We start from the raw sequence: 26,604 nt of genomic DNA, 5'->3' as shown, positions 1-26,604 counted from the left end.
TGTACCAATTTTCGTGCATGTGCGTGATTCGTAGATCGGGGGCTCGTCCGTTTAATTTTTCTAGGTGGCGCTGTCGAGTCATTTTGCCACACCCACTTCCGAGACCCATAATAAACGTAAATTTTCGCCACTTCTGAGGCGTGTGCAAAGTTGCGTGAGTTTTCGGGCATGTTTAGCCCCTCTAAATCGCGATTCATTGGAGAGAATAATAATAATAATAATAATAATAATAATAATAATAATAAACGGAGCAATTCCAATAGGGCCTACGCACCGTTTCGGTGCTCGGTCCCTAATTAAAGCTGCAAGCAGCGATGATAGGGACCTCGCACCCGGGCTCACCGCCGCCGGTAAACTCCGGATGACAAAGAACAGCGAACAATAATAACTTAAGCCGATATATGAAAAGAAACAGAGAAAATCACAGATTTATGCCTAACTTTCTCCTGTCAGCAGGTGGCGCTATGACTGTGTCTCAATATTGGCATGTAGATGTGTTCAGGAGAGGATTTTACTAAACCATGTGAAGTTTCAGGCTGATCAGACATTGTGGGGCTGAGTTGTAAGCCAAACTACCTTCTGCCAGCAGGCGGCGCTATGACAGACTCAATATTGGCATGTAAATGTGTTCAGGAGAGGAATTTAATCAACCATGTGAAGTTTCAAGCAGTTCAGACATTGTGTGGCTGAGTTATAAGCCAAACTTTCTGTTGCCAGCAGGTGGCGCTATGACAGACTCAATATTGTTATGTGGATGTGTTCAGGAGAGGACTTTCATCAACCATGTGAAGTTTCAGGCAGGTCGGACATTGTGTGGTTGAGTTATAAGGACTTCCTGTTCCATGGCGAAGCGTTGAGGTTTGTCATGCCGCCACGGACAGTCCCTCTGTAAAAACTCTAGATCTTTACAATATATCATCGCTAGAACTTTCAGATAACACCACCCAGTTTTGGTGCTGATACGATAAAATTTGTGGGAGGAGTTTGTAACTCTGTAAATAATGTAATTTCCTGTGGCCAGCAGGTGGCGCTATAACTGTATCTGGATATTGGCATGTAAACGTGTTCTGGTCAGGACTCTTATTAAACATGTGAATTTTGAGGCAGATTGGATAATGCATGCCTGAGATATAATGACTTCCGGTTTTGTGGCGAATCATCAAAGTTTGCGAGGCCGCCACGGACACGCCCACTAACAAAAACTTTAAAGCTTCGCAATTTAACATCGCCAAGGCCTTTAGATGACTAAACCCAATTTTGGTGTCGATCGGATGAAATCCCTAGGAGGAGTTCGTTAAGATACAACGCCTGGAAATGGCAAAAATGCCACTTATTTGCCGCAGGAAGTTAAAAATATCCGACTTCCTGTTGGGTTTGAGATATGGCTCCAAGAGACTTTTTTGTATGTTTTGGCATGTTTGAGGTGTGTGTCAATTTTCGTGCATGTGTGTGATTCGTAGATCAGGGGCTCGTCCGTTTAATTTTTATAGGTGGCGCTGTCGAGTCATTTTGCCACGCCCACTTCAATATTGTTATGTGGATGTGTTCAGGAGAGGACTTTTATCAACTCTGTGAAGTTTCAGGCAGATCAGACTTTGTGTGGTTGAGTTATAAGGACTTCCTGTTCCATGGCGAAGCGTTGAGGTTTGTCATGCCGCCACGGACACGCCCCTCTCCGAAAACTCTAGATCTTCTCAATATATCATCGCTAGAGCTTTCAGATGACACCACCCAAATTTGGTGCTGATACGAAAAAAATTGTAAGAGGAGTTTGTTACAGTGTAAAACATGTCATTTCCTGTGGCCAGTAGGTGGCGCTATAACTGTATCTGGATATCGGCATGTAAACGTGTTCAGGTCAGGACTCTTATCAAACGTGCGAATTTTGAGGCAGATCGGATAATGCATGCCTGAGTTATAACGACTTCCTGTTTTGTGGCGAATTGTCAAAGTTTGCGAGGCCGCCACGGACACGCCCATCGACGAAAACTCTAAAGCTTCGCAATTTAACATCGCCAAGGCCTTTATATGACAAAACCCAATTTTGGTGTCGATCGGATAAAATCCCTAGGAGGAGTTCGTTAAAATACAACGCCTGGAAATGGCAAAAACGCCACTTTTTCGCCGCAGGAAGTTAAAAATATCCGACTTCCTGTTGGGTTTGAGATATGGCTCCAAGAGACTTTTTCGTATGTTTTGGCATGTTTGAGGTGTGTGCCGATTTTCTTGCATGTGCGTGATTCGTGGATTGGGGGCTCGTCCGTTTAATTTTTCTAGGTGGCGCTGTCGAGTCATTTTGCCACGCCCATTTCCAAAACCCATAACAAACGTAAATTTTCGCCACTTCTGAGGTGTGTGCAAAGTTTCGTGAGTTTTCGGGCATGGTAAGGCCCTCAAAATCGCGATTCATTCCGGAAAAGAATAATAATAATAAACGGAGCAATTCCAATAGGGCCTTGCACCATTCGGTGCTCGGTCCCTAATAATAATAATAATAATAATAAACGGAGCAATTCCAATAGGGCCTTGCACCGTTCGGTGCTCGGTCCCTAATAATAATAAACAGAGCAATTCCAATAGGGCCTACGCACCGTTTCGGTGCTCGGTCCCTAAATATGAGGTGAAAACATGACATCTGAATGGTCTGAATGGCCAGTTATAGAACAGTTATAGAAGTTCCTGTGATTGACAAAACTATTCACATCATTTCAAATTCATGAAAACAAACAAAGAAGATAAACAACAACAACAATGATTTAAATGATTTAAGTCAAACTAGGCAAAGCAGCAAAAGTTATTTATCCACTTCAGTAAATTACTATAATTTTTGTTATTTTAGTTCATGGTTTATAAGCATTTTAACAGAAATCTGTAAGATATAAGAATACATCTAGAGTCAACAATAGAGAAAAGTCAGATGCACTAATGTAACACATTTGTTATGGTTTAGAAAACCAGGAAAATATAATCAAGTCATATTTAATAATTATTAATATTGACTTGTTTTTAAAGTAATGGTCTGACTATAAGGTATAATCTAAAGACTAAAGGTAAAGGTCTTTGCAAAAAAAATTAATAAAAAATAGTCTTCAAGTAGTGAAGATGACTTTGTTGTTTGCTCCCTGCTTAACAAAATTAAAGAAAGGAAATATTGGGTCCGTCCCATCCTTAGATTTCGGAGTGAGGAAGGAAAGATCAACCTCTTTATCAAAGAGCTGCAGAATTATCTCTACCGATTCAAAATTAATTTCAGGATATTTGAGGCTGTTTTAAAGTTTGCTAGCAATACTGGAACAACATATTAAAAAGAACACCATTCAACAATTTCTGTTAACCTGTTGATCCTGAACAGAGACTAGCAGTTTGTCTAAGGCAGAGGTCTTGAACTTGATTCCTGGAGGGCTAGGTTTAGTTTCTTCGCCAACATTCTGGATTTTCCTTTTGCTTGTAGGATGCCCCCTACCAAACACCTCTCAAAATGCCTTTTCGGATGTGAAAAAAAAAAATAAATAAATTATACAAACCCGATTAGAATTTTAAATGACAGATGAAAGTTTCATAGGCTATGTCAAAATAAATCACACTAAATTATGTGTGATTTTATATTGTTTAGCTGAACAGTATTATAATTAAATAACTTGAAAGAACAGGAGAACACTTTATTCTTAAGAAATTTTACGAATTCTGTTCTTCAGAAAGCAAACATGCCCATCTACAATCAGCATACTGTATGAAACTCAACTGTGGTGACAATAAACAAAAAGCTTAATGTTATAGTGTTTTCCGGGTGCACCAATCTAAACTGAAAATGCTGTTCGTGCAGTTTTTAATGTTGCTCTGCTGAGATTTTGAGAGATTTCATGTTTTATTTCAGTTGATTTCATCTAAAGATGTGACTGAAGTCATTTGTTGTTTTGTGTTTGTCTTCAGTGATGATATATAAATCTCAATAGTAGTGACTATAAACAAAAAACTTCATAATATAGTGCATTCCGGGTGCACAATCAACACTGAAGCTGCTGATGCTGTTTGCACAGTTTTTTTTAATGTTGCTCTGCTGAGATTTTGAGCGATTAAATGTTTTATTTCAGTTGATTTCTTCTAAATATGTGACTGAAGTGAGTTGTTGTTTTGTGTTTCTTGTAAGTGATGATTCAGCATTTGAATCTCAACAGTAGTGACAATACAAAAAAGCTTCACGTTTTAGTGCATTCCGGGTGCACCAATCTAAACTGAATTGTGTAAGGATACTCTGCTGAGAACTTGAAAAATTTATTTTGTTTAAACTCAGTTGATTTTATTTAAACATGTGACTGAAGTTATTTGTATTTCTTTTCAGTGATTCTGCATGTTAAAAGGTGTTAATAATTGCTTGCTCCCTATCGGAAGGTGTCTGGTGCATATTGAGAGGAATGAGTGTGTCTTCTACAGGTGATTTGTCACCTGGGCGAAGCACACTAAGAACTTTACCATGTTTTTTCCAGAAAAGTGATTGTTGATATGAAAGTTTCTAGTGTGTACGGAGGGGGAAGAGTGTGTTCAACACACTGTGTTAATGATTGCTTGCTCCCCATCAGTTGTCACAGTCCTGCTGATTACTGTGGTTATCAGAACCATGGGTTGCCATTGTGCTGAACTCGTGGTTCACTGATTTGCAACATAAAAAAAAAGAAACTTGCTGATTATGTTCCTGTTTGTTCCACCCTCATTCAACCTTCACCAAGAAACATTTCTTCCCCAGAATCACCATGTGGTTCAATGTGTTCATTTCTGTCTGCCGCTTTAACACCCAGTAGCAGTTCTGCTCTCTCTCTCTCTTTCTCTCTTTCGTTTGACAGAAGGCAGCTGTCAGCATCAGTTCTTCTTTAGGGCAATAAACAGACCACAGCACTTTTCCACTGATTCAGCATTGACTGTTTAATGAAAAGAATGCTTTTTGTTTACTCGTGTGTGTTTACACAGTTCTGCATAGGCTACGATAAGGGCTGCTGGAATCTGTACACTTTTTTTTATATGTTTTCAACTGATTTGTTGAAAGCTGCACAAATATAGCAAATTGGGTTAAACGAAGCAGAGCAAACTACAGTAACTGAATGCATTACTGACTGCATAATACAAACTGCTCGAGTGCACAGGAGACTGGTCTCACACTTGATTCTAATAGGACTTGCTGGTGCCATTGCTAAGCTAATTACAGTGCGTGTATTAGAATCTTATTTATCATGTTAAGTGATTTTTTTTCATTGATATAATCAAACACTTGCTTATAGTTTTTGTTTAATTGTATTCCATGTTCGAAAAAGTTGACTATTGAGAAACAAAGTGCTGGAATGCCTGTTATAGAACTAATAGGGTTTAGAGACTGTCAAAATATGCGGATGTGGTGCACACAATTGGCTGTTAGTTCCTAAGCATTCAACCATAGCATACAAACTTCTTATTGCTGAAAAATTGTGAAACTTTTCTTTTCCTGTTGTGCCTGATGAGTGGTGTGGTGTTTAAAATAACATTAACTTGGGATTTAAAAAGATAGTTCACCCCAAATATAAAAATTTTGTCTTGATTTAGTTACTCTTTACTGGTTCCAAACCAGGTAAAGTAGTTTTGTTTTGTTGAGTACAAAAGAAGATATACTGAAGAATGCTGAAACCCTGCAATTGACATCAATAGTAGGAAAATTAATTTCCATGGAAGTCAATGGTTGCATTTTTCCAACATTTTTATTTTGTGTTCAACAGAACAAAATAACTTGAACTGGTTTGGAACAAGTCAAGGGTGAGAAAATGACTATGGCAATACTATTTTTAAATTTTCCATTTAATTTTCTATTAAAATCCCTTATGTCAGTGATGTTTTGTGCAGTAACATGTGACGCTGCTTTAGTGATCCTGTGACTTTTTAAAAAGGAAATATATGTATAAATAAATATATATATATATATATATATATATATATATATATATATATATATATATATATATATATATATATATATATTCTTTTTTTTAGTACTGTACTGCCCTAGTAGCAGCTATAGTAGCAGTTTTATACATTATTCGTGGGGACCAAAAACTTTCTCAACGCTCCACCATTTTTGTGTTCGATATGGTCACACTCAACCACAACTATTTAAATTAGACTACATTAAATTGGTATTTTGCTAACAAATAAACTAGGGCTGTGCGACCAATCAAATCGAATCACAAAAACGATTTGAAACGTTGGGATTAGCTAATCACAAGAGGTTGCGATATGAAATACATATACATGTATATATACACCAGCACCGCAAGTCGGTGGCTGACGGCGGCTGTCCGCTGCGCCAAGCCATGACTCAGGACACTGTTTATATTTCTGCCACGCCACAGAGCGCCATCTGAATAGTTTCATTTTAAATAGCATTCGAATGTGCGCGTGTAGTGTGTGTTACTTTCAACTGTCATATGTGCGCCGTGTCGCGTCGCTGAGTGGTGCATCCGGTGTGTGACGCCCTTTATTGTAACAGTCTTACTAGCCACTGAGTGAGCACACTTTCGTTCTGTTCTATCAGAATTGCGCAATAAAACTATGTGGAACACCCACAATAAAACAAACAAACAAACAAACAGGAACATGCGGACAAGTGGGATGATGACGTCTGCATTAACAGACGAAAAAATATTAAAGAAAAACAGCACGTCGGTAATACGGGAATATTTCGCTTTCAAAGTCACAGACTTCAAGCAAAAACAGGTAATTTATAAGAGCACTGCTAAGTACAAATTGTTTGCAGAGCTGTTTGCACCATAAGAAAAAAAAAAAAAAACATCACAAAGATGCCTTACTACTGTTTGCTACAGAGAAATATTCGTGCTTAATTTTTAAGTTTTTCTTAACAAATTTTAATAAATGTTTAAGTAAGTTCATATCTTTTCAGTTTTTTTTTAAACACTTACTGCATTTTAGCAGTAAGAAGCTACGATACAGACTATTGAGCTGAGTCTCGGCTACAAAATTTAAATCTCAAATGAAATCAAAATTGCAATATCTTTAAAAAATATTTATATAATAATTGCAATTAGTTACCCCAAATTACAGCCCAAAAATAAACAAATACTAGTTATGATACTTCTGATGATACCTTGAACTGTTTTTTGTTCTTTCAAATCTGCAACCTGTCTCAACTTCCTTTTCTGTGCATTTATTTACAGCTTCACTACAGTTTGCTGTGGCCTTGAACTTTAGGAGATAATACCTATTACTGGTGATCAGAAAACTCACCCAAAATCAACAGTATTTAAAGAAAATACATTCTGGTGATCTGCTGGACCACAAAGTCTAGTAATAACCTCCAACAATGGTGAAATGCATATGTAAGTTGTTCATAATCCATTTCAAACAGCAGTGAAGCTCTCAGGTCATTTACAGTGAAGACTATCACTACTACACATCTGGACGTGCTTATTATTCAAAATGTATTTTAAGATGAAGTGTACCTAAACACAGAAAGTGATGTAGACCTTAGGAATTAACATGTCATCCACAATATTTATTTGTGTTATAAACATGGCAGATCACAAATGGCGCTCACATGTTTCTTAAACACAGACCCACATGAGGGAGAGCAAAACCTAAGTGCATCAACAAATACAAAAAACCGATCCCAGGCCATTTCTCATCAATCTACAGTATAGGTGAGTGATGGTCTGTTAATCAATTTAGATTACAATCCACTACTAGAGTATACACGTTTGCATTTTTTATGACAGTGAAAAACCCAGAAGTAGCAGCAAACTCTATTTTAGGTCATGCAAATAAGAGTAAAATATTGTTTAATATTTAAAGGGCTATTTTATTTGTTTAACCTTTAATTAGAAAAAAAAAAACATTGTGCTTTTATTCAGTAATAAAGTAAGTCAAGTGGTGCGGTTTATGCTGTCGTCATAAAGAGTTAACTTTAGACGAGTAGTGCAAGCATGATCACGGAACTGGATAGCCTGTTGGTAAAGCACACTATTATCAATTACATCAGGACACATTTATGTAATGAAAAGTTTTTAGTTTTACTGACACTACTGAAGCAACGTAACCTAATTCAGCTTTTTCAGCACCACAGCAGATTGACAGCATAGTACAGTTCGGTCATTAAAATGGTGGCCACACCACTGTGTGACATCACATGGAACCGATGGTAAAGCACATAACGTTGATGAGCAAGTTATAATGTGAATAAACCCATTTTAACTTGTAACTGTTACGTTGACTTAACTTAATATTTATAATTATGCTCAAAGTAACCTAATCAGCAGTTTTAGAGCAACAGGTTTACTCACTTTTAAAGTAAAGTCAACTTTTTGCTTTAAAAGCAATGGGTTTAATTACTTTTTTTTAATAAAGTCGTCTAGGGCTGGGTGATATGGGCAAAAAATCATATCCCGGTATTTTAGAAAGGAATGACGGTATACAATAAATATCCGGTATTTTCCCATAAATGGTTACTTGAGAGTTAAAGCCTTTATTAAAACATTATTAAACATTTTTTTAGCAAAATTTTATTCAAACACAGAGGTTTCCTTCCCAGTTTGCAAATAAGCAGCCGTACAAAAATAAATAAATAAATAACAGCTAAAAAACAAATAAAACACAGTGCAGGATTTTATTTTCCTGCCTAACACTATAGACAGTGCACTACTGTGTGGTTGTGCAAACAACAAAGTAAACAGAACCATAGAAAACAGATACATTGTCAGAGCAAAAAAGGAACACACTTAAATAGTAACAAAACATAAAGTTTTGTAGTATAGAAAAGAAACACATTGAATGTAAATATGAAACACACAGTATTTAATGTCACAATTACAGTGTTTTTATAAGTAATCCTGTATACCAGTTGTGTGATTTATAAACAATAAAATCAGTTATATGTTTTAGTTACACATTTAAAAGTATGCATTGTGCACTATTGTTAAACAGTGCAAATATCCAAGATATCTAATGAGAAATCTTTCACTCCATGTAAAAAAAAAAAAATCCTACACTTTCTCTTTTGTTTTGACTAACTTCATTCATTCATTCATTTTCTTGTCGGCTTGGTCCCTTTCTTTATTAATTCAGGGTCGCCACAGTGTAATGAACCGCCAACTTATCCAGCATGTTTTTACGCAGCGGATGCTTTTCCAGCTGCAACACATCTCTGGGAAATTTGACTAACTTGTTTTACTAATTATTAAAAAGGAGATGAAAAACAAATAGACTTTAGATATGAGAAATAACAAAGAGTACTGTAGTAAAAATGCTGGTTAAGCATATAAATGTAAACAGTCATTGTAACAGACAAGAACGCAGAGCTAAATGTGTTACAATGTAAATGTAAAGAAGAGACCGTTGTGTAATAAATACTGAACTTATAATCAGTGAATATGAGGTGGTTTCACTTTCGAAATGCGGCATAAATTCATCCCATTTTGGCGTTTTTAATTCTTTTGAACACATTCAGGTACTGCTTGTCAATTTGAAAAGGCCTTTAGGTTCGTTCTTGCTGTCAATTGCGGAAGAAATGATCGATACAAGTTTTCTGAGGGGGAGTCAGACTTATCCGGGAGTCAGATTTCGATACAACATCATCAATGCATGTTCTTCCATGTTGTGTCAGTGATGGGTCGTTCTTGAACGATACGTTCATTTTGAACAAATCTTTTGTTTGACTCATGGAGTGAATCCTTCATTTGCACAGGAGCACATTTGTGCAAGTGGAGCTTACATGCTAACTTGGAGTGGTCTGTATCGCGCAGAATGAGCACGTGTGGCCTCAAACCATATCAATATGAATGGTATTGGATAATACCACATGGCGTTGGGGAATCATATCGATATATCCCCAGTACCCAATATACCGCCCAGCCCTAAAATCAACTAATCATTAAACCTTAAAAGCACAATGTTTAGTCCATTTTTAAAGTCAATAAATAACTTTAAAAGCAATATGTTCATTCATATTTAACCTCAATCAATTACCTCCAAAGCAGTGGGTTTACTCATTTTTTTAAAGTTAATAAGTACCATTTTTATAGTATACACATTATTTACATTCTTTATAGCTTCATCAGAAACACGGTCTGATGCCAACATGACACCTATGGGAATTTCAATGTTTGTGAGCAGATCCAGAGTTTGATGCTTCTCAAAGTCCAAGAATGCCAAACTGGTACAAATGTGAATCACTCCCCACATCCCACCCCATACTAGGCCCAGTGTTCTTCTCTAAATGTCAGTTGTCCTGCGTTGCCATTGTCTCAACTAGAGTCTGATGTTCTCTGCTCTATATCAGTGTGTAAAGGTCAATTCTGTCATGGAGCTAAACGAGTGCCTCCATTAACGTTCCAGTGCTCATTGTTTATCCTCTGATTCCTACTGATACAAGCTCATCCACTGATGCAAATGCAGCTGGATCTTGTGTTTTCGAGCTAGTGAGAGAGAGAGAGGAAAAATGGGCTGCCTGTTCAGATGACCCCACACAACACTGTCTGATGAATAATGTTCCCTGTGTGAAATGGTGATGGTGTTGTTGTTATCTAAAACAATTGGTTTTGGTAATTGAAAAAAAAAAAAAAAAACATCTGAAAAAAATAAAATAAAAACAACATAAATATTAGAGGTGACGCAGTGGCTCAGTAGGTAGCACGTTAGCCTCATAGCAAGAAGGTCGCTGGGTTGCTGGTTCGAACCTCGGCTCAGTTGGCATTTCTGTGTGGAGTTTGCATGTTCTCCCTGCGTTCGTGTGGGTTTCCTCCGGGTGCTCCGGTTTCCCCCACAGGCCAAAGACATACGGTACAAGTGAATTGGGTAGGCTAAATTGTCCGTAGTGTATGAGTGTGTGTTTGTGAAGGAGTGTGTGTGGATGTTTCCCAGAGATGGGTTGCGGCTGGTAGGGCATCCGCTGCGTAAAAACTTGCTGGATAAGTTGGCGGTTCATTCCGTTGTGGTGACCCCGGATTAATAAAGGGACTAAGTCGACAAGAATATGAATGAATAAATATTAGACAAAACATTACTTGAAAACTGAAAATATACACAATAAAACTAATTGTATTTTAAAAAAATACTTGCATATAATCAGCAAATAATATAAGAAAAGTTGAAATTAAACTGCAATACATCCCTTCATTAGTGGATGTGTTATTGCATTAGTGTACAGATTTTGATTTATTGACTTTGTACAAACATTTTACAGACATTGACAAACAAACATTTACAAAAACACACAGGCATGAATACAAACAAACAGACAAAAAAACAGACCCAAGCAGACGTAACACAAACAAACAGACACAAGCACAAACAAAAAAAGACACAAACTACCCCAACCAAATATAAAGACATATAAACACAAACATGAATGCAAAAACAAGCAAACAGACACTAATACAAACTGTCACAAATGCAAACAAACAAAAAGACACAAGCAAACCGAAGATAAACAAACTAGAAAAACACAGATGCAGACAACAGGGGTCCGTTCTTCGTACGTGGATTACTCAGTTAGCTGGATTTGGATATTGACGATTTGACACGATCCAGGATCGTTTCGTTCTTCAAAGCTGATCCGAGAGTTGTTGTCATACTGTAGCAACAGTTCTGCTAGCTTAAACCTGATCGGGAGCAGGTTCAGTTTATAAAAACAGGATAAGATCGGCTCAGTTCAAGCAAAGATAATAGAGAAGGTATGTACCGAATTCTGATATTTTCTTACAATAGTAGTTATATACACTTGGGAAAATAGTAACTATTTTAAATATATATATATATATATATATATATATATATATATATATATATATATATATATATATATATATATATATATATATATATATATATAAAGTTATAGTTATTAATAAAATAAATAAAGTTATACATACTAATAAAACTTATGCAAACTGCACTCTCGAAATGAAAGTACAAAGACTGCCACCTGCTGGTGCAAAGAGAAAACATGATCTTTTTAGATCGCTTTAGTACAATTTGTGTATAATAGAAATGCACAATGTGTGACTTTTTAAAAAAATAAATTATACATTAATGCAGTCATAAACATGTTTTGACAGTTAATATGCCAGTGATTATGCTTAACAAAAGTTGCAGACGCCTTTACCAATATCAAAATGCTTTTGAAAACATCCAGTTATTCCATACAGCGATTAAAAAAAACGGCTATTATAATAAAGAAAATCTTTTCTAAATGTAGAACTAAATACACTGATATGCATTGAAATATATGATGAATACTCTTGACACATGAAAGAGTAAAGCCTGCAGCTCACAACAAATGTGGAAGGTTATTGCGTATCATATTTAACAAGCCGTTTACTGCTAATTTGATGTAATTTTGCTCACATGGATAATTGAATATTAATCAGATGATGTCATCACGCTGCTGTGCCGTCAGCCAATCTTTGCACTGCTGATCATGATTTCGAGGATCGATAGATCTGTCCTTCACAACACAAGCAGCGATCTCAGATCAGTTTATCTAGACATTGTAATTTGATTCGCGAACTTGTTTGAAGAACCAAATTAGCGAGAGATCAGTTATCAAGATTAAAAGATCCAGGATCTGCCAAATCATCTTAGATCACTTAAGTGAGGTACGAAGAACGGACCCCTGACAAGCAAATACAAAAACAAAAAAAACAAGCGAACAAACACAAAGAAATGCAAACAGACAAACAAACAGACACAAGCAAACTCACAGATAAACAGACCCAACCAAATTGAAAAATAAACAAAGACACTAGCAAACCCAGACACAAGCAAATACAACTACTTAAAGACATAAACACATTCAAAAATGCAAATGAACAGACAGACACAAACAAATAAGCAAACACAGACAAACAAACAAACAGACAAAACAAACAAAAACCCAAAAGCATACCCACAGACACAACCATATACAAACAAACCAGCACAAAAATGCAAAACAACAGACAGAAAAAACAAACAAACCATAAGACAAACATATACAAGCTAATGCAAACAGTCAAAAAACACAAACAAAAGTATGTAGAAACACACAAACAAAAACACCAAACACCAACAAACATACAAAAGAACAGACACAATTAAGCAAACACAGATAAAAGCTGACGCAAACAGTCAAACACAAAAAACACAAACAAAAGCATATACACACAAACAAAAACAAGCAAACACCAAAAAACATCCAAAAGAACATACAAAATTAAGCAAACACAAACAAAAACAAAATTAAATGTAGGCTAACACAGATAAAATCTCAAACAGAAAACAAACAAGCACATATATACCCAAACGCACACCAACAAACAACAAATAAACACAAACAAAAACCCAAACTATCAGAAAAAAAACAGATACAAGCTAACACAAACAGTCATACACTAAAATACAAACAAAAGCATATACAAACACAAAAACAAACACACACATACACCCAAACACAACAAATAAACACAAACAAAAACCCAAACTATCAGTACAGATGCAAGCTAAAGCAAACAGTCAGACACAAACAAACAAACAAACACACGCAAACACCGACAACAATACAAAAGAACAGACAGACAGAATTAAGCAAACACAAATGTAAACAAACACAGATGCAATCTCAAACTAAAAACAGACAAGCACACATATACCCAAACACACAACACAAACAACAAAGTCACAAAGCAAAACGAAAACACAAACAAACTATCAGACAAACAGATACAAGCTAGCGCAAACAGTCAAACACAAAAACCCAAACAAAAGCATTTACAAACCAAACATACACACAAACAAACACAAGCATACACTGACAACAATACAAAAGAACAGACAGACACAATTAAGCAAACACATATGTAAACAAACACATATGCAATCTCAAACAAAAAACAAACAAGCACACATATACCCAAACACATACCTACAAACATCAAATACACACAAACAGACAAACGGATACAAGCCAACACAAACAGCCAGACACAAAAACATTCAAAAAACCATATACAAACACACACACACACACACAAACAAAACGAGCAAACACAGACAAATATGCAAAAGAACAGACAGACACAATTAAGCAAACAAACACAAAAGTAAGCAAACACAGATGCAATCTCAAACAGAAAAAAAACAAGCACATATATACCCAAACGCACACCAACAAACAACAAATAAACACAAACAAAAACCCAAACTATCAGAAACAAACAGATACAAGCTAACACAAACAGTCATACACTAAAATACAAACAAAAGCATATACAAACACAAAAACAAACACACACATACACCCAAACACAACAAATAAACACAAACAAAAACCCAAACTATCAGTACAGATACAAGCTAAAGCAAACAGTCAGACACAAACAAACAAACAAACAAACACAAGCAAACACCGACAACAATACAAAAGAACAGACAGACAGAATTAAGCAAACACAAATGTTAACAAACACAGATGCAATCTCAAACTAAAAACAGACAAGCACACATATACCCAAACACACAACACAAACAACAAAGACACAAAGCAAAACGAAAACACAAACAAACTATCAGACAAACAGATACAAGCTAGCGCAAACAGTCAAACACAAAAACCCAAACAAAAGCATTTACAAACCAAACATACACACAAGCAAACACAAGCATACACCGACAACAATACAAAAGAACAGACAGACACAATTAAGCAAACACATATGTAAACAAACACATATGCAATCTCAAACAAAAAACAAACAAGCACACATATACCCAAACACATACCAACGAACATCAAATACACACAAACAGACAAACGGATACAATCTAACACAAACAGCCAGACACAAAAACACACAAAAAAACCATATACAAACACACACACACAAACAAAACAAGCAAACACAGACAAATATGCATAAGAACAGACAGACACAATTAAGCAAACAAACACAAAAGTAAGCAAACACAGATGCAATCTCAAACAGAAAAAAAAAAAAAACAAGCACATATATACCCAAACACACACCAACAAACAACAAATAGACACAAACCAAGACACAAAAAGCACAAACAAACAAACCAACCTGCAAGCAAGACAAAAAAGCAGACAACTTAAGCTAATCCATTTTGCAGTAGTGTCAAGACTGGCACACCCCCAACCCTGTAAAGCTGTCAGCAGTTGGTCACAGCAGTGAAGGGCATTGTTGTAGTGCGTGGCTACGCTTGCGTGCTTTTAAAGCGTACAAACACAAGGGAAGGAACAGCTCAGCTGGAAACTTATGCTATGCTGAGCCAGGAGAAGGAAGAGTGCGTGTACACAAGAACAACACCAAGAGAGAGATGGAGGCTAAAAATAGGCACACAGGTGGCCCTTCCTCCCCTCCGAGCTTCCTTCCTACCAAGCATCAGCAATTGTTAAAATACGAGCTCTCTGGCAGACACTGTCCACTCGTAGCAGAGGACGAGGCAGTAACAACTTACTGATGCCACAGAAAGTGTCGAGCCACAGCTTCATGAAGCCCAGCTCTCATCCCGAAGGCCTGGAAATTAATGTCCATGTCTGAAGGTCTGTGGGGAGTCATATGTCTTTTTGGACAACACCTACTTACTCTACTAAATTTCAAGGACCTCCGGGGTTGTTTTTGGTAGGTTTTTATTATTAAAATATTTTATCTAAAGAGTATGAATGAACTACAAAAGAGTTGTGGCAAATAGGATCAAACCATTTGTTGTACTTAAAGGAGGTTGCGATGAGGTCAGTGTAATATGAAGTAAATCTTCATTTGTCATAATAGAAAAGATTCATTATGCTTTCGAATGCAGTTTTGAACATTACAGTATGTTGGAGTTATGACCTAAAAGGCTCTGCTCCATCAGCTGTCTTATTCACACTTTATTTGCTTCATCAGCTTCACCTCTTGCTTAATCATGTCTTTCTTCCTTACAGTTTTTAATGTGTTTTTATAGTTTGTAAGCTGAATTAACTTGCACTTCATTTCCATTTTACTTGTTTCATGCCTAATATACTAATGGCTCATTTCCACTGAGTGGTACAGTATGCTACAGTACGGTTATGGCTGTTTCCAATGTCTGAAGTTAACAAAAAGCAAACCGTACCATTTTTTGGGTAGCCTTTTCAAAAGGTACCTAGCACAACAAAAGAGTACCAAAAGGCAGAGCTAGACACACAGCTGAACGCTACTGGTTTACAAAGATACGTCACTAGCGCACACAAGCAGGAGAATAGTGATAGGTCGTTCTTGAATGATTCGTTTATTTTGAATGAATCTTCAATATGACTCTGGATCTACAAGTCATCTCAGGGAGGGATCTGTTCATCCGCGCGTGCGCACATTTGTGCAGATGTTAGTTTTTTAATCGTTCATCGCGGAAAGGCAGAAGCCAATCAAATGCATTTAGGGCCGGAAAAAGAATTGATCCTTTTACCTCTCGAGTCCTCTATCGGATTTGACTCATTCGTTCCTCATAGGCCATTTATATGCGTTTAGAATGTAAAAAATAATTGATCCATTCATCTCTCGAGTCCTCTATCGGGTTTAAATCATTCATTCATCACGGGCCAATCATATGCGTTTAGAGCCGGAAAAAGAATTGATCCGTTCACCTCTCCAGTCCTCGTGTTAGAGTCATTCTGTCACGTGATGAACGAACAACTCAGGAACCAGAAGACTTGAAAGGTGAACTAATTCTCATGGCTCCTGTTGGCTCGGACTGTGTACTTTGGTTAAGATTAAATGTGACTGTCAGTGTAACGTGAACGAACCACTGACATTTGAAGACATGAAGAGGTGAGCTGAGCAAAGAGACAACAATACCTTTATAGACAAAAGAGCAGGTAAACATTAAATTAATATTTTCTCCTTTTTATAGTATTCTATTTATGACTTATTTGTTGTGTAATCAACCCTTTGGGCTAGTTGTAGGTGTGTTTGGAAGCAATTCGTAATATTTTATCAATATTTTGGCAAGTTGAACCAAATGAACGAAATGACTCAAGAAAAGATTTGTTCATCTCGATGAACGTGACTCAAAGATCTGAGTCAGTAAAATGATCCGAACTTCCCATCACTACAGTAGAATGAAAACTAAAGAACCTCTGTTTTTAAACAAAGCCGAGACATTACTTTTAAATACTATATACATATAATAACAAGCCATGATCGACCTAAACTCAAACAAACAAACTTGTCATTGTCTTGATGATCAACCACAAAGCCAAGAAGAACAAAATCTACCTTGTCCCGTTTTTGTTTTACGTGACCGTCTAAAAGATTGCCTCTCGCGTCATTCAAACCACTAATATGAAAGCATTTTGGTTTCTCTGTATAATTCAATGATGATGGAAAAAGTTGTGTTGGGACCTAAATGCATTCTTAGGTTAGTATTAATTTGTTGTTGTGTTACCATTTGTTTAGCCTGCATTAATGCATTCAGCGTAAAACTGCACAATAAAACATTACAAGATTGTGATCTCAATTCAAACCCATGCAACATAAATGATAAATGTTAATGATTTGCAAATGTTTATAATTATTCGAAGTGCTGCATTCAAATCGGTGTTTGATTGAGAGAGAAACAGTTTTTACAGTTTTCAGGTTAATAACAGGTTCTATTTTTTTTCTATTTAATAAAACCAATGTCAAAATGGAAGCTTTCAAAAATGATGACCCATTTTTAGTGATGTGATGCAATCATGAGTCCTATTCTGCTAAAATGCTGTATGGCATTGTACAGCAGTTGTTTTGTATTGCTCTTCATTTTGACTGAGATTAATGTGAGATGTACATGCGTGAGCACTTGGATTTTGCCCTAAAACAATGTTCAAATAATTCAGAATCAACTACAGTGAGTGATGCGATGGTATTCCACCATTATAATGTTGCAAGTTATAATTTAGATTACAGTGCTCGCGTATCTTCTGCACCATTATATATATAGCGGATTACTTTAGCAGGAGGAAGATTCATTTGAACGTGGCTTCAAATGAATTTGAAGAACAAACAAATCGTCCAGTGATCGTTCGAGTGGACGGTCGAGTTTATTATGGCTATTGCTATCAAAAATAAAACCCACTAAGTTTAAAATTAAACTTTATTGACTAATCTAACAGAAACTAACACCTAACACAAACACATTCATACAAGCATAGAGAAGAGTAATGAGCGTGAAGTAAGAGGTTCAGAGGATGTATTGATGGGAAAACCTCGGAGTTTGTAAGAGCAAACCTAGCGAACCAAACATAATCAAATTCACCCTTTTATTGTCTCTTTAGGTTTGCATTTAGTTCACACCAGTTCAGATGTAGACAAAAATGGATACTTGCGTCTGTCTGTGTGATGTGTCGAACCTCCTTTGGTTGAGCATGTGGCTGGTTGGTTGTCCTTGCTCCTCGCGAGGTTTGAAGTGGAGTGGAGTCGATTGTTTCAAGTTTGAAGCGGCAAAGGGGCTAGTCATGAGGACTACTGGTTTGCGATGCACTAAACTTAACTAGACTCTCGATGGAAAATAAAGAAAGGATGTATCTTAGATGTGAAGGTCCGAGCTGTGCCATTAACCCTTTCTGTCTGGGTCTCCGCCTACTTTCTTGAAGGTTTCTCTGCTTAGGTCTCGTTCTTAGTTCGTTGCAGAGCAGAGAGCCCTGGTTAAAGAAAGTTGGTTTCAGAGGGCATGGTTCAAGAGCTACAGTTAAAAGAGAGAGATGGTTTAAGAGTTGCAGTTTTAAGAGAGAGCGGGCGTTGCTTTGAACAAGCTTTATAGGGCGGGTTCGGCTCCACCCTCCATGGAAAGTTGACCAATTAGAAACTAACTTCCTTCAATCATGGATTTATGGCCCTTTGTTCAAGGAAGGGAAATTTACATAGGCAAATTTGATGCAAACTGAGGCAGAATTGTTCAAGTCTCTTAAAATGTTAATATGTTGCACTTGTATTAAGATAAAATGTCAACGATCAATTAGTACAGCAAGTTAGCTTAAGAACAAATCTAAACATGAACAGTTTATGAGCTCGTTTAGCTTTGGTAGAGTTAAACATTGTATACAGAAGTATCAAAACCAATAATATTAATACAGGAGCATGGGAAACGTTGCAAAACACATGATTACACACAAAGAGAGAGTAAAGTTTATGTTAAAACATCAGTCTTAAGCAGGAAGCTTAAAGAAGTCCTGTTTAATTCCTTTGTGCTGTGCTGTGGGTACATTCCTTTGGGTCATAAATTCCTTGGAATCGGATTACCACTGACCATCGAGTCTTCCTTGGGCAAAAGTTGGCTCATTTGTTGAATAAAAAGCAAAATAATTATGTGTCTGGTCAGTATATTTAAGGTGAAAGCCCTTAAATGTAATGTTGTTTCTCGGGAATGAGTGTTCACTTGGAAAACAAAAGCTTCTGGAGGGCAAAAAAATGTCTGAAGCGATGAATTTAGATAAAGAGGTGCAAAGCCAGTGGCTGTTTTTTAACCCAACATCAGTGCATTTATTTTGATGCAAGGAGCAATTGACAACAAGTGTAAAATGATGAACAAAGGTGTGACGTGCACTCTTTTCTGCTCGTTAAAAACTACTCTCGCTGCCACCTTCTTGATAAATTGCTTGAGAATACATGGAAGGCCTGCCAAGAACACACAGCAATAGTCCAGTTTGAGCAGAACAAGAGCTTGGACAAAAGATGAGGTATATGCCCTAATAGGAAATGATTCTTCTCAATATTGCACAAGGCATATTTACAGGAGTGAGTCACAAGCACGTATGGCTGAGTTAAAGGCAAAAATCCCTCATTCAGGAAGACATGTCTGTCAGAAATGCTGCGATACGATCAGCTATAGGGAGATCATTAGAAACGAGTGGAAGAGTTGAGTGTCATCAGCTGAACAGTGACAGAAAAAGCCATGTTTCTGAATGACAGATCCAAATGATGCCATGTACTATAGATAGTGAAGAGAAATGGTCCAAGAACTGAGCCCTGAGGCACCCCAGTAACTAGATCACCCATCCAAGACAGCAAGAATAAACTACTGTAACTGAGAGATTTGACAGCTGAAGTCTGCTTCCTGAGATGCCCATTGTCATGACACTTGACAGGAGAATTGGTGTCAAAAGTAGCAGACAAATCCAGTAACCAAAAGAAAAGGACAAATCATTCATTCAAAACATGCATATTAAAACAACATTTTCATTTACAAGTAAAGCAGTTTCCAGGTTGCATATTGTTTTAAGTAGACATATTATACAACTCGTTACTTTTTGATCACTAATGAAACCACTAAAGAAAAATGTTATATTTGTTATGATGTTTTCGCCTGCTATATAATAGATCAAGTAATTACGTATATTAATAGTCTTTATAAATAAATAGTCTTTTATTTACCAAATGATTTGTCCAAAATGTATTAAGTCAATAAGAAAAAACACTATAGGGCTGTAGGAAACATCTAGGGGGTGCACATATGTTCTGCTCTTGTTTTATCTTAATTCTTTTCATTTATTTAATTATTATACTAGGAATGTCCTATTGTAAAACAATGTCTCTTCTACCAGGGAGTCCTGGGGTGTGTTTCCCAAACAACAATGTAACTCACGGCTGAACTATCATAGTATGATGCATCATTTAAAATAAGAACGATGTAGTGACGAGTGTTTCCCAAAACCCATAATTTCTCTGTCGCAGATCCATTGTTTGAATCACGTTAGTTATAGCGCAAAATGCCCATTATGACGCTCTAAACCAGGGGTCACCAATCTCGCTCCTGGAGGGCCAGTGTCCCTGCAGGGTTTAGCTCCAACCAGCCTCAACACACCTGCCTGGATGTTTCAAGTATACCTCGTAAGACCTTGATTAGCTTGTTCAGGTGTGTTTGATTAGAGTTGGAGTTAAAATATGTTGGGCACCGGCCCTCCAGGAACAAGTTTGGTGACCACTGCTCTAACAGTGTGGTAACAACTTTTTTAGAGAAGAACCCCATCATTTGTTTGTGCAAATTACATTGTTTTACATACACAAGCATAAAAAAAATCCAATATTATTTTTAGTAAAAACATTTGCTTGTTTTCCATATTATTTGAAATATATGTAAATGGCACCTATTGGGCCTGTGTTTCCTTTACGAATATTATTGAGAACATTACATATTCTATTCTACAACATAAAATCACTTACAAAAACTAACACTAACGTATTTTGATCTCATATGTAAATCATATAAATAAATAAATAATGAGGCTATTTATAAAAAAAAATAAATGTAATATTTATTATTTATTAAGAAATAAAATGTTAATACTTTAATAATATTATTAATAATAATGATGATGATAATGATGATTATAATTAAGTAGGATATTGTTTATTTAATTTTTTATTTTTGAAATTTTGTCTACTTTTACAATTTGACACATGCAACCCCCTGAAGAAATGTTCTAACCAACAGGCCCATGTTATACAGGACAGAGACTTAATAAATAACCTACTGTAAATTAAAGCATTAATGTATGCTGTGCTTTTTGTCTTCACATGCTTTGGAGACATAACATAAATTCCGCTTTTAAATAATTGATCACCTATAGCTTCTGTCATGAGCCACGGCTGTGTTAAAAATGACTCACTGTTTTTAAAGTGCACTACTTAGGGAGCGCAAATGTTAACATAAAGATTGCTAAAACTGAACTGTTAATACTTTGAAAGCACCTTACGCCTAAGAGTGATGACTTCAATTTATCAACAGGTGTAGTCACAAGCATAGATGTTTGCAACGCTGTTTGCGAATGTTCATTGGAATTATGGATTTGGGAAATAGCAAATCAACAAAGTATGTTTGTAAGGACGCATCTTGCGTCTTTAGTTCAGAAACATACACCAGGTCAAGACAGGGAGCATAGGACAAAGTTACTAAAAATAAAAATACAAATAAATACATAAAACATAAAATGTTAGCACATATAGAAATGCACAAAAATAGTATAAACCATAATCAATTGTTAAAACATGTTCACTGTTTTAAATTTACAGTCTTTAAAATATTTATTAATATAGCAGTAGATAGTACAGATTTCAAACCTAGTATATGTTGAAGCTCATTCCATACATTTGGAGCTTACTTAAAGGATGCAGATCGACCTGACCTTGTGTGAAAAATGGCATCTTAAGTAAGAGTGTATCAGCTGATCTAGTATTGTAAGTATTTTAACAGTACTCCAACAACTTAGATACTTACTTACACTAAAATACATTTTCTCCTTGACTGTAGTGAGGTCCATTCTGCCATTTTATATAAATTACAGTGATGTGTGCGTGCTCTTGAACCAGTGAAAAATTAAGGCACTATGATAAACAATATTCAATATTTTCAAAACATTCAGAGGTGTGTGCATATAATGTATATCTCCGTAATCCAATACTGATAGAAGTTTACTCTCAACTAAACCTTTTCCAGCTGCAAAGGGGAAACGTTTTTCTTTATGAAAATAAAAATCTAATGTTGGTTTGAGTTTTTTTTAAAAGGCTATCGATGTGACAACTATAAGTCAACTTATCATCAAGCTAGACACCTAAATTGTTTATAATGTAATGTAATGTGTATTTATATAGCGCATTTATTGTGTATGGCCATACACCTAAAGCGCTTCACAATCATGTGGGGGGTCTCTCCACACCACCACCAGTGTGCAGCATCCACTTGGATGATGCGACGGCAGCCACAGGACAACAGCGCCAGTGCGCTCATCACACACTAGCTATTGGTGGAGTGGAGAGACGGTGAAAGAGCCAATTCGGTGGAAGGGGATGATTGGGAGGCCATGATCATATGGGCCGATAGAGGGACTTTGGCCAGGACACCAGGGTTACACCCCTGCTCTTTCACGAGAAGTGCCATAGGATTTTTAATGACCACAGAGAGTCAGGACCTCGGTTTAATGTCTCATTCGAAAGACGGCGCCCACTGACAATGTAGTGTCCCCTTCACTTTTACTGGGGCATTAGGACTTACATAGACCACCGGTTGAGCGCCCCCTGCTGGCCTCACTAACACCACTACCAACAGCAACCTAGTGTTCCCTAGTGGTCTCCCATCCAGGTACTTACCAGGCTCAGCCCTGCTTAGCTTCAGTGAGTAACCAGTCTTGGGCTGCAGGGTGATATGGCTGTGGCAGCCATATCACAAGATGCAACTTGTTCAATCTGTATGCCATTTAAAGTTTTAATATTAACATTTTATATAAATAATCTGGATCGGGTTAAGATCATGGATTTAGTTTCTTTGGCGAAACAGAAAAAGCATGAGAAAACAAGAAGACAGTGTTGTGTCTAAAATGTAACTCACTCAGACATCACATCTGTACTGGTTTCCCTACAGTAGTTACCGATACAGTGGAGAATCACTGTACTGATAGAATCCAGTATAGAATTACAAAGTACTGTTGTATGTTTTTACATCCCTCCATGTCCTGGCCCCTGAGTATATTTCTGAGCTAATTAATATACATCAATCCTTTTCACTCTAAGGATCGCCTCTATTTGACATTCCCGCGACCACGCTTGAAATGTCAAGATGACAGAGCTTTTTCCAAAGCTCCAAGACTTTTGGAACAATCTTCCACTCTCTCTAAGAACATCTCCTACCTCTGAGTCATTTCAGGTCACTGAAAACACACTTCTTTAGCTTTTAATCATGTATTGCGAGTTTATGTATTTTGGCTCCTTGCATGTGTTATGTATTTTTATGTACAGCACTTTGGTACTTATTGTGGTTGGTTGAAAGTGCTTTAGAAATAAACTGAGTTGAGTTCTTTGCCAAACTGTTGAATGATTTGCAGCCGCTCTTGTGTTGACATTCAGAAAAAAAAGACACTCTTGTTTGTGGTAAATGATTTAAACAGGGGTCACCAAACTTGGCCCTGAAGGGTCGGTGTCCAGCACAGATTAGCTCCAACATGCCTCAGCACGCCTGCCTGGAAGACCTTGATTAGCTTGTTCAGGTGTGTTTGATTAGAGTTGAAGCTAAAATCTGCAGGACATCGATGCTGCATCCAAATTCACATACTATCCATCCTAAATAGTTTTGGACAACAGATTAAGTATGTCCCTAAATAGTATGTGGCAAAGAGTATGCCAAAGTTTCCTGAATGGTTTACTATTGCCAGTAAAAATTCGAAGTCTAGAAGTGTCAGTACTCTAACCACTAAAATTGACCACAACACATTGAACGTTGGACATGAATTTTATTAGAACTACAAATTGGGGTAAAAACTGTTAACAAACTACAAACATGGGAGACACGCAAGACCAACCAGTAAGTAGTGAGACTTTGGTAAAGTTGTTTGAATTACTATTAATATCTAGCCAACTGGAACATGTTTAAACCGCATTTTCCATGTTATATTTAATCTGCAACAACAATGTGAACTTTTATCAAGATATGTTCAGACATTAACGTCTGAATGCATAATTACCTAAATACCTGAGGAGATTTCTCTGCATGAAAGTCCTGTGAATGGCAGATTATCCTGCTGCTGCTTCTCCAGTAAGGTAGGTAATAAAATATGAAAGAAATGTGGATGAAGTGTCGAGATGATTGACAGGTGACATAGCTAAGCAATGATCTGTTAATGAGGAAGTAGTATGTCTTAAAGTTTGCATACTCTTCTGTTACATACTCAAAAGTATATATATTTTCCTTTTCCAAAGTAGTACATATTTTTTCTATGTACTTCATAGTATGTGAATTGGGATGCAGCATGACTGTCCAGGATCAAACTTGGTAAACCCTTGGACTTAACTATAATTATTAAAAAAAAATAAAATAAATAAAAAAACTAAATCCCATACTGTCTGGTGCTTGAATAATAGGGTTATGCAAACTGTATTATAGTATGTTTTACAGCACACTGAGACACACTGACTTTTGTAGTCTCAAGACAAAATGTTTACTTCTCAAAACATTTAATGGTTCTATTCATAAAGTAAACTTACCTTCAATTATTCGTTCGATCGTCCGTTCGTTTATTCATGTGTTCGATAATTTGTTTGCACATGTACAGTGTGTGTGAACTTGGTTAATACAAAATCTAAGTTTTAGATATTATACATATTAATATATTTGAGTCAGTAATTAGCATTATGCATTGGACAATTTTTAAAGTAGACCTGTTTGTGTGTGCTTGCGAGTGTATGATGGATGAGGTGTAAAGCAGGCATTGCAGCACAGTGAGTGTCCTGTGCATTTAGAGGACATTCACACAGCTTCAGCTCTGCACCTCAGCCTCATGCAGTCAGCCATTGGCAGCATCTCTTGCATTGTCTTTCATCAGAATACACCAAGAAGACTACAAACTCCTCACGGGACAGAAACAAATCCTTCTTCTTTTCCCTGTGTATCTAGTCATGGGCCTCTCATGTAAGCTCTCTCTCTATACAGACTCGGTGCAAGTTCTGCAGCTGGAGATTTAGGGCTTCTTCTCTTTATTTCTAAATCTTATTTCCTCTTTTCGATAGCCTAGAGTGCTGACACTGCAGCTATGAGTATCCATCTTGGATCTGTGTGTGAACAGCTTTGCAATAAAAGAGGATCTGAGCACTCATGAAATCAAGTACTTAAAGTCACACACCCATTACATCTAAACACAATTGCCACTCTTACTAAATGCTGAAGGGATTTATGGCAGTCTCAAACACATTTTACAATTGTCTTCACTCCTAAAAAGATATTGCTAGGATTGTATAGGATATTTTGGGGCAGGATTGATTGAAAAATTTACACACACTGAAGTTGCTTGTAAATTTAGATCAGCAGTTTCTGAAATACTTACACTAGACCATATTCAAAGTCACTTAAATCACCTTCATCCCCTATTTTGATGCTCATTCTTTCAGATCATCTTCAGCAAATTATCTTTGCCTCACCTACTTGCCTAAATAAACTTACAGTTGAAGTCAGAATTATTAGCAATGTGATTGGGGGTAAACAAGATTATGTTAACAAGCTGTTGAGCTGGTGTACATAATAAAGATAATAGTCTCGCGTTAACGCAGCACTTTAACACAGATAACGGCCCACCACTAATCAATATACATTTGACACTTCTACCAGACACTTTCTTACAGTCACTAGGGATGTGCACATTGATGCTCAAGTATGGATATTCGATACTCAGAAGCTTTTAATTTGGTATCGATATTTTTTTAAAGTTTCGATATTTTAACTATATTTTAATAATTCCTGCATAACTAAATCTTTTAGCGCTGTGACACTTCGCACCAATCAATCTGCGGCAGAACTTGACGTGAGCGATCATGTGCCTTTCAGATAACTTATGTACTCAACACAAGCAAGTCGTACACTTCTCCATTACAGATAGACACGATGGCAGAGACATAACGCAGCGCTGCACGAGCAACATTTGTGACAAGAAAGTCATACACAGCAACAATACAAGCAGCCTTCATAAACGCTTACAGACAACACATGCTGAAACATTATAAAGAAGCAAAGTAAAGAAAGTAGGTTGGTAGACCACCAAGCGGTAGGGACTTCTTCTATGAGAAGTTACGACTAGAAAGGTTAACGCTGTGGCTATTGAGAATGTGT

General features: G+C 36.7%; 1 protein-coding gene across 3 annotated transcripts in view; it reads left to right on the top strand.

Moving 5' to 3' along the window:
- Positions 1-26,604, top strand: part of lmtka (lemur tail kinase 1 a) — a 154,612-nt gene that overhangs the window by 49,951 nt on the left and 78,057 nt on the right. The window contains exon 1 of one of the 3 annotated variants that reach the window (XM_087245174.1): positions 15,450-15,568. The exons of 1 other annotated variant lie outside the window; for it this stretch is intronic. In XM_087245174.1, the coding sequence (XP_087101300.1) occupies positions 15,553-15,568 (16 nt within the window). In that variant the 5' untranslated portion in view covers positions 15,450-15,552. Of the gene's footprint in view, positions 1-15,449; positions 15,648-26,604 lie in introns of those variants that run through there. One more of the 3 variants, XM_087245175.1, reaches the window with a different exon arrangement.

Source organism: Danio rerio, chromosome 3, assembly GCF_052040795.2.
Source record: "Danio rerio strain M-AB ecotype USA chromosome 3, GRCz13ab, whole genome shotgun sequence".
Taxonomy (NCBI): domain Eukaryota; kingdom Metazoa; phylum Chordata; class Actinopteri; order Cypriniformes; family Danionidae; genus Danio; species Danio rerio.
This window is presented reverse-complemented; position numbering and strand designations above follow the sequence as displayed.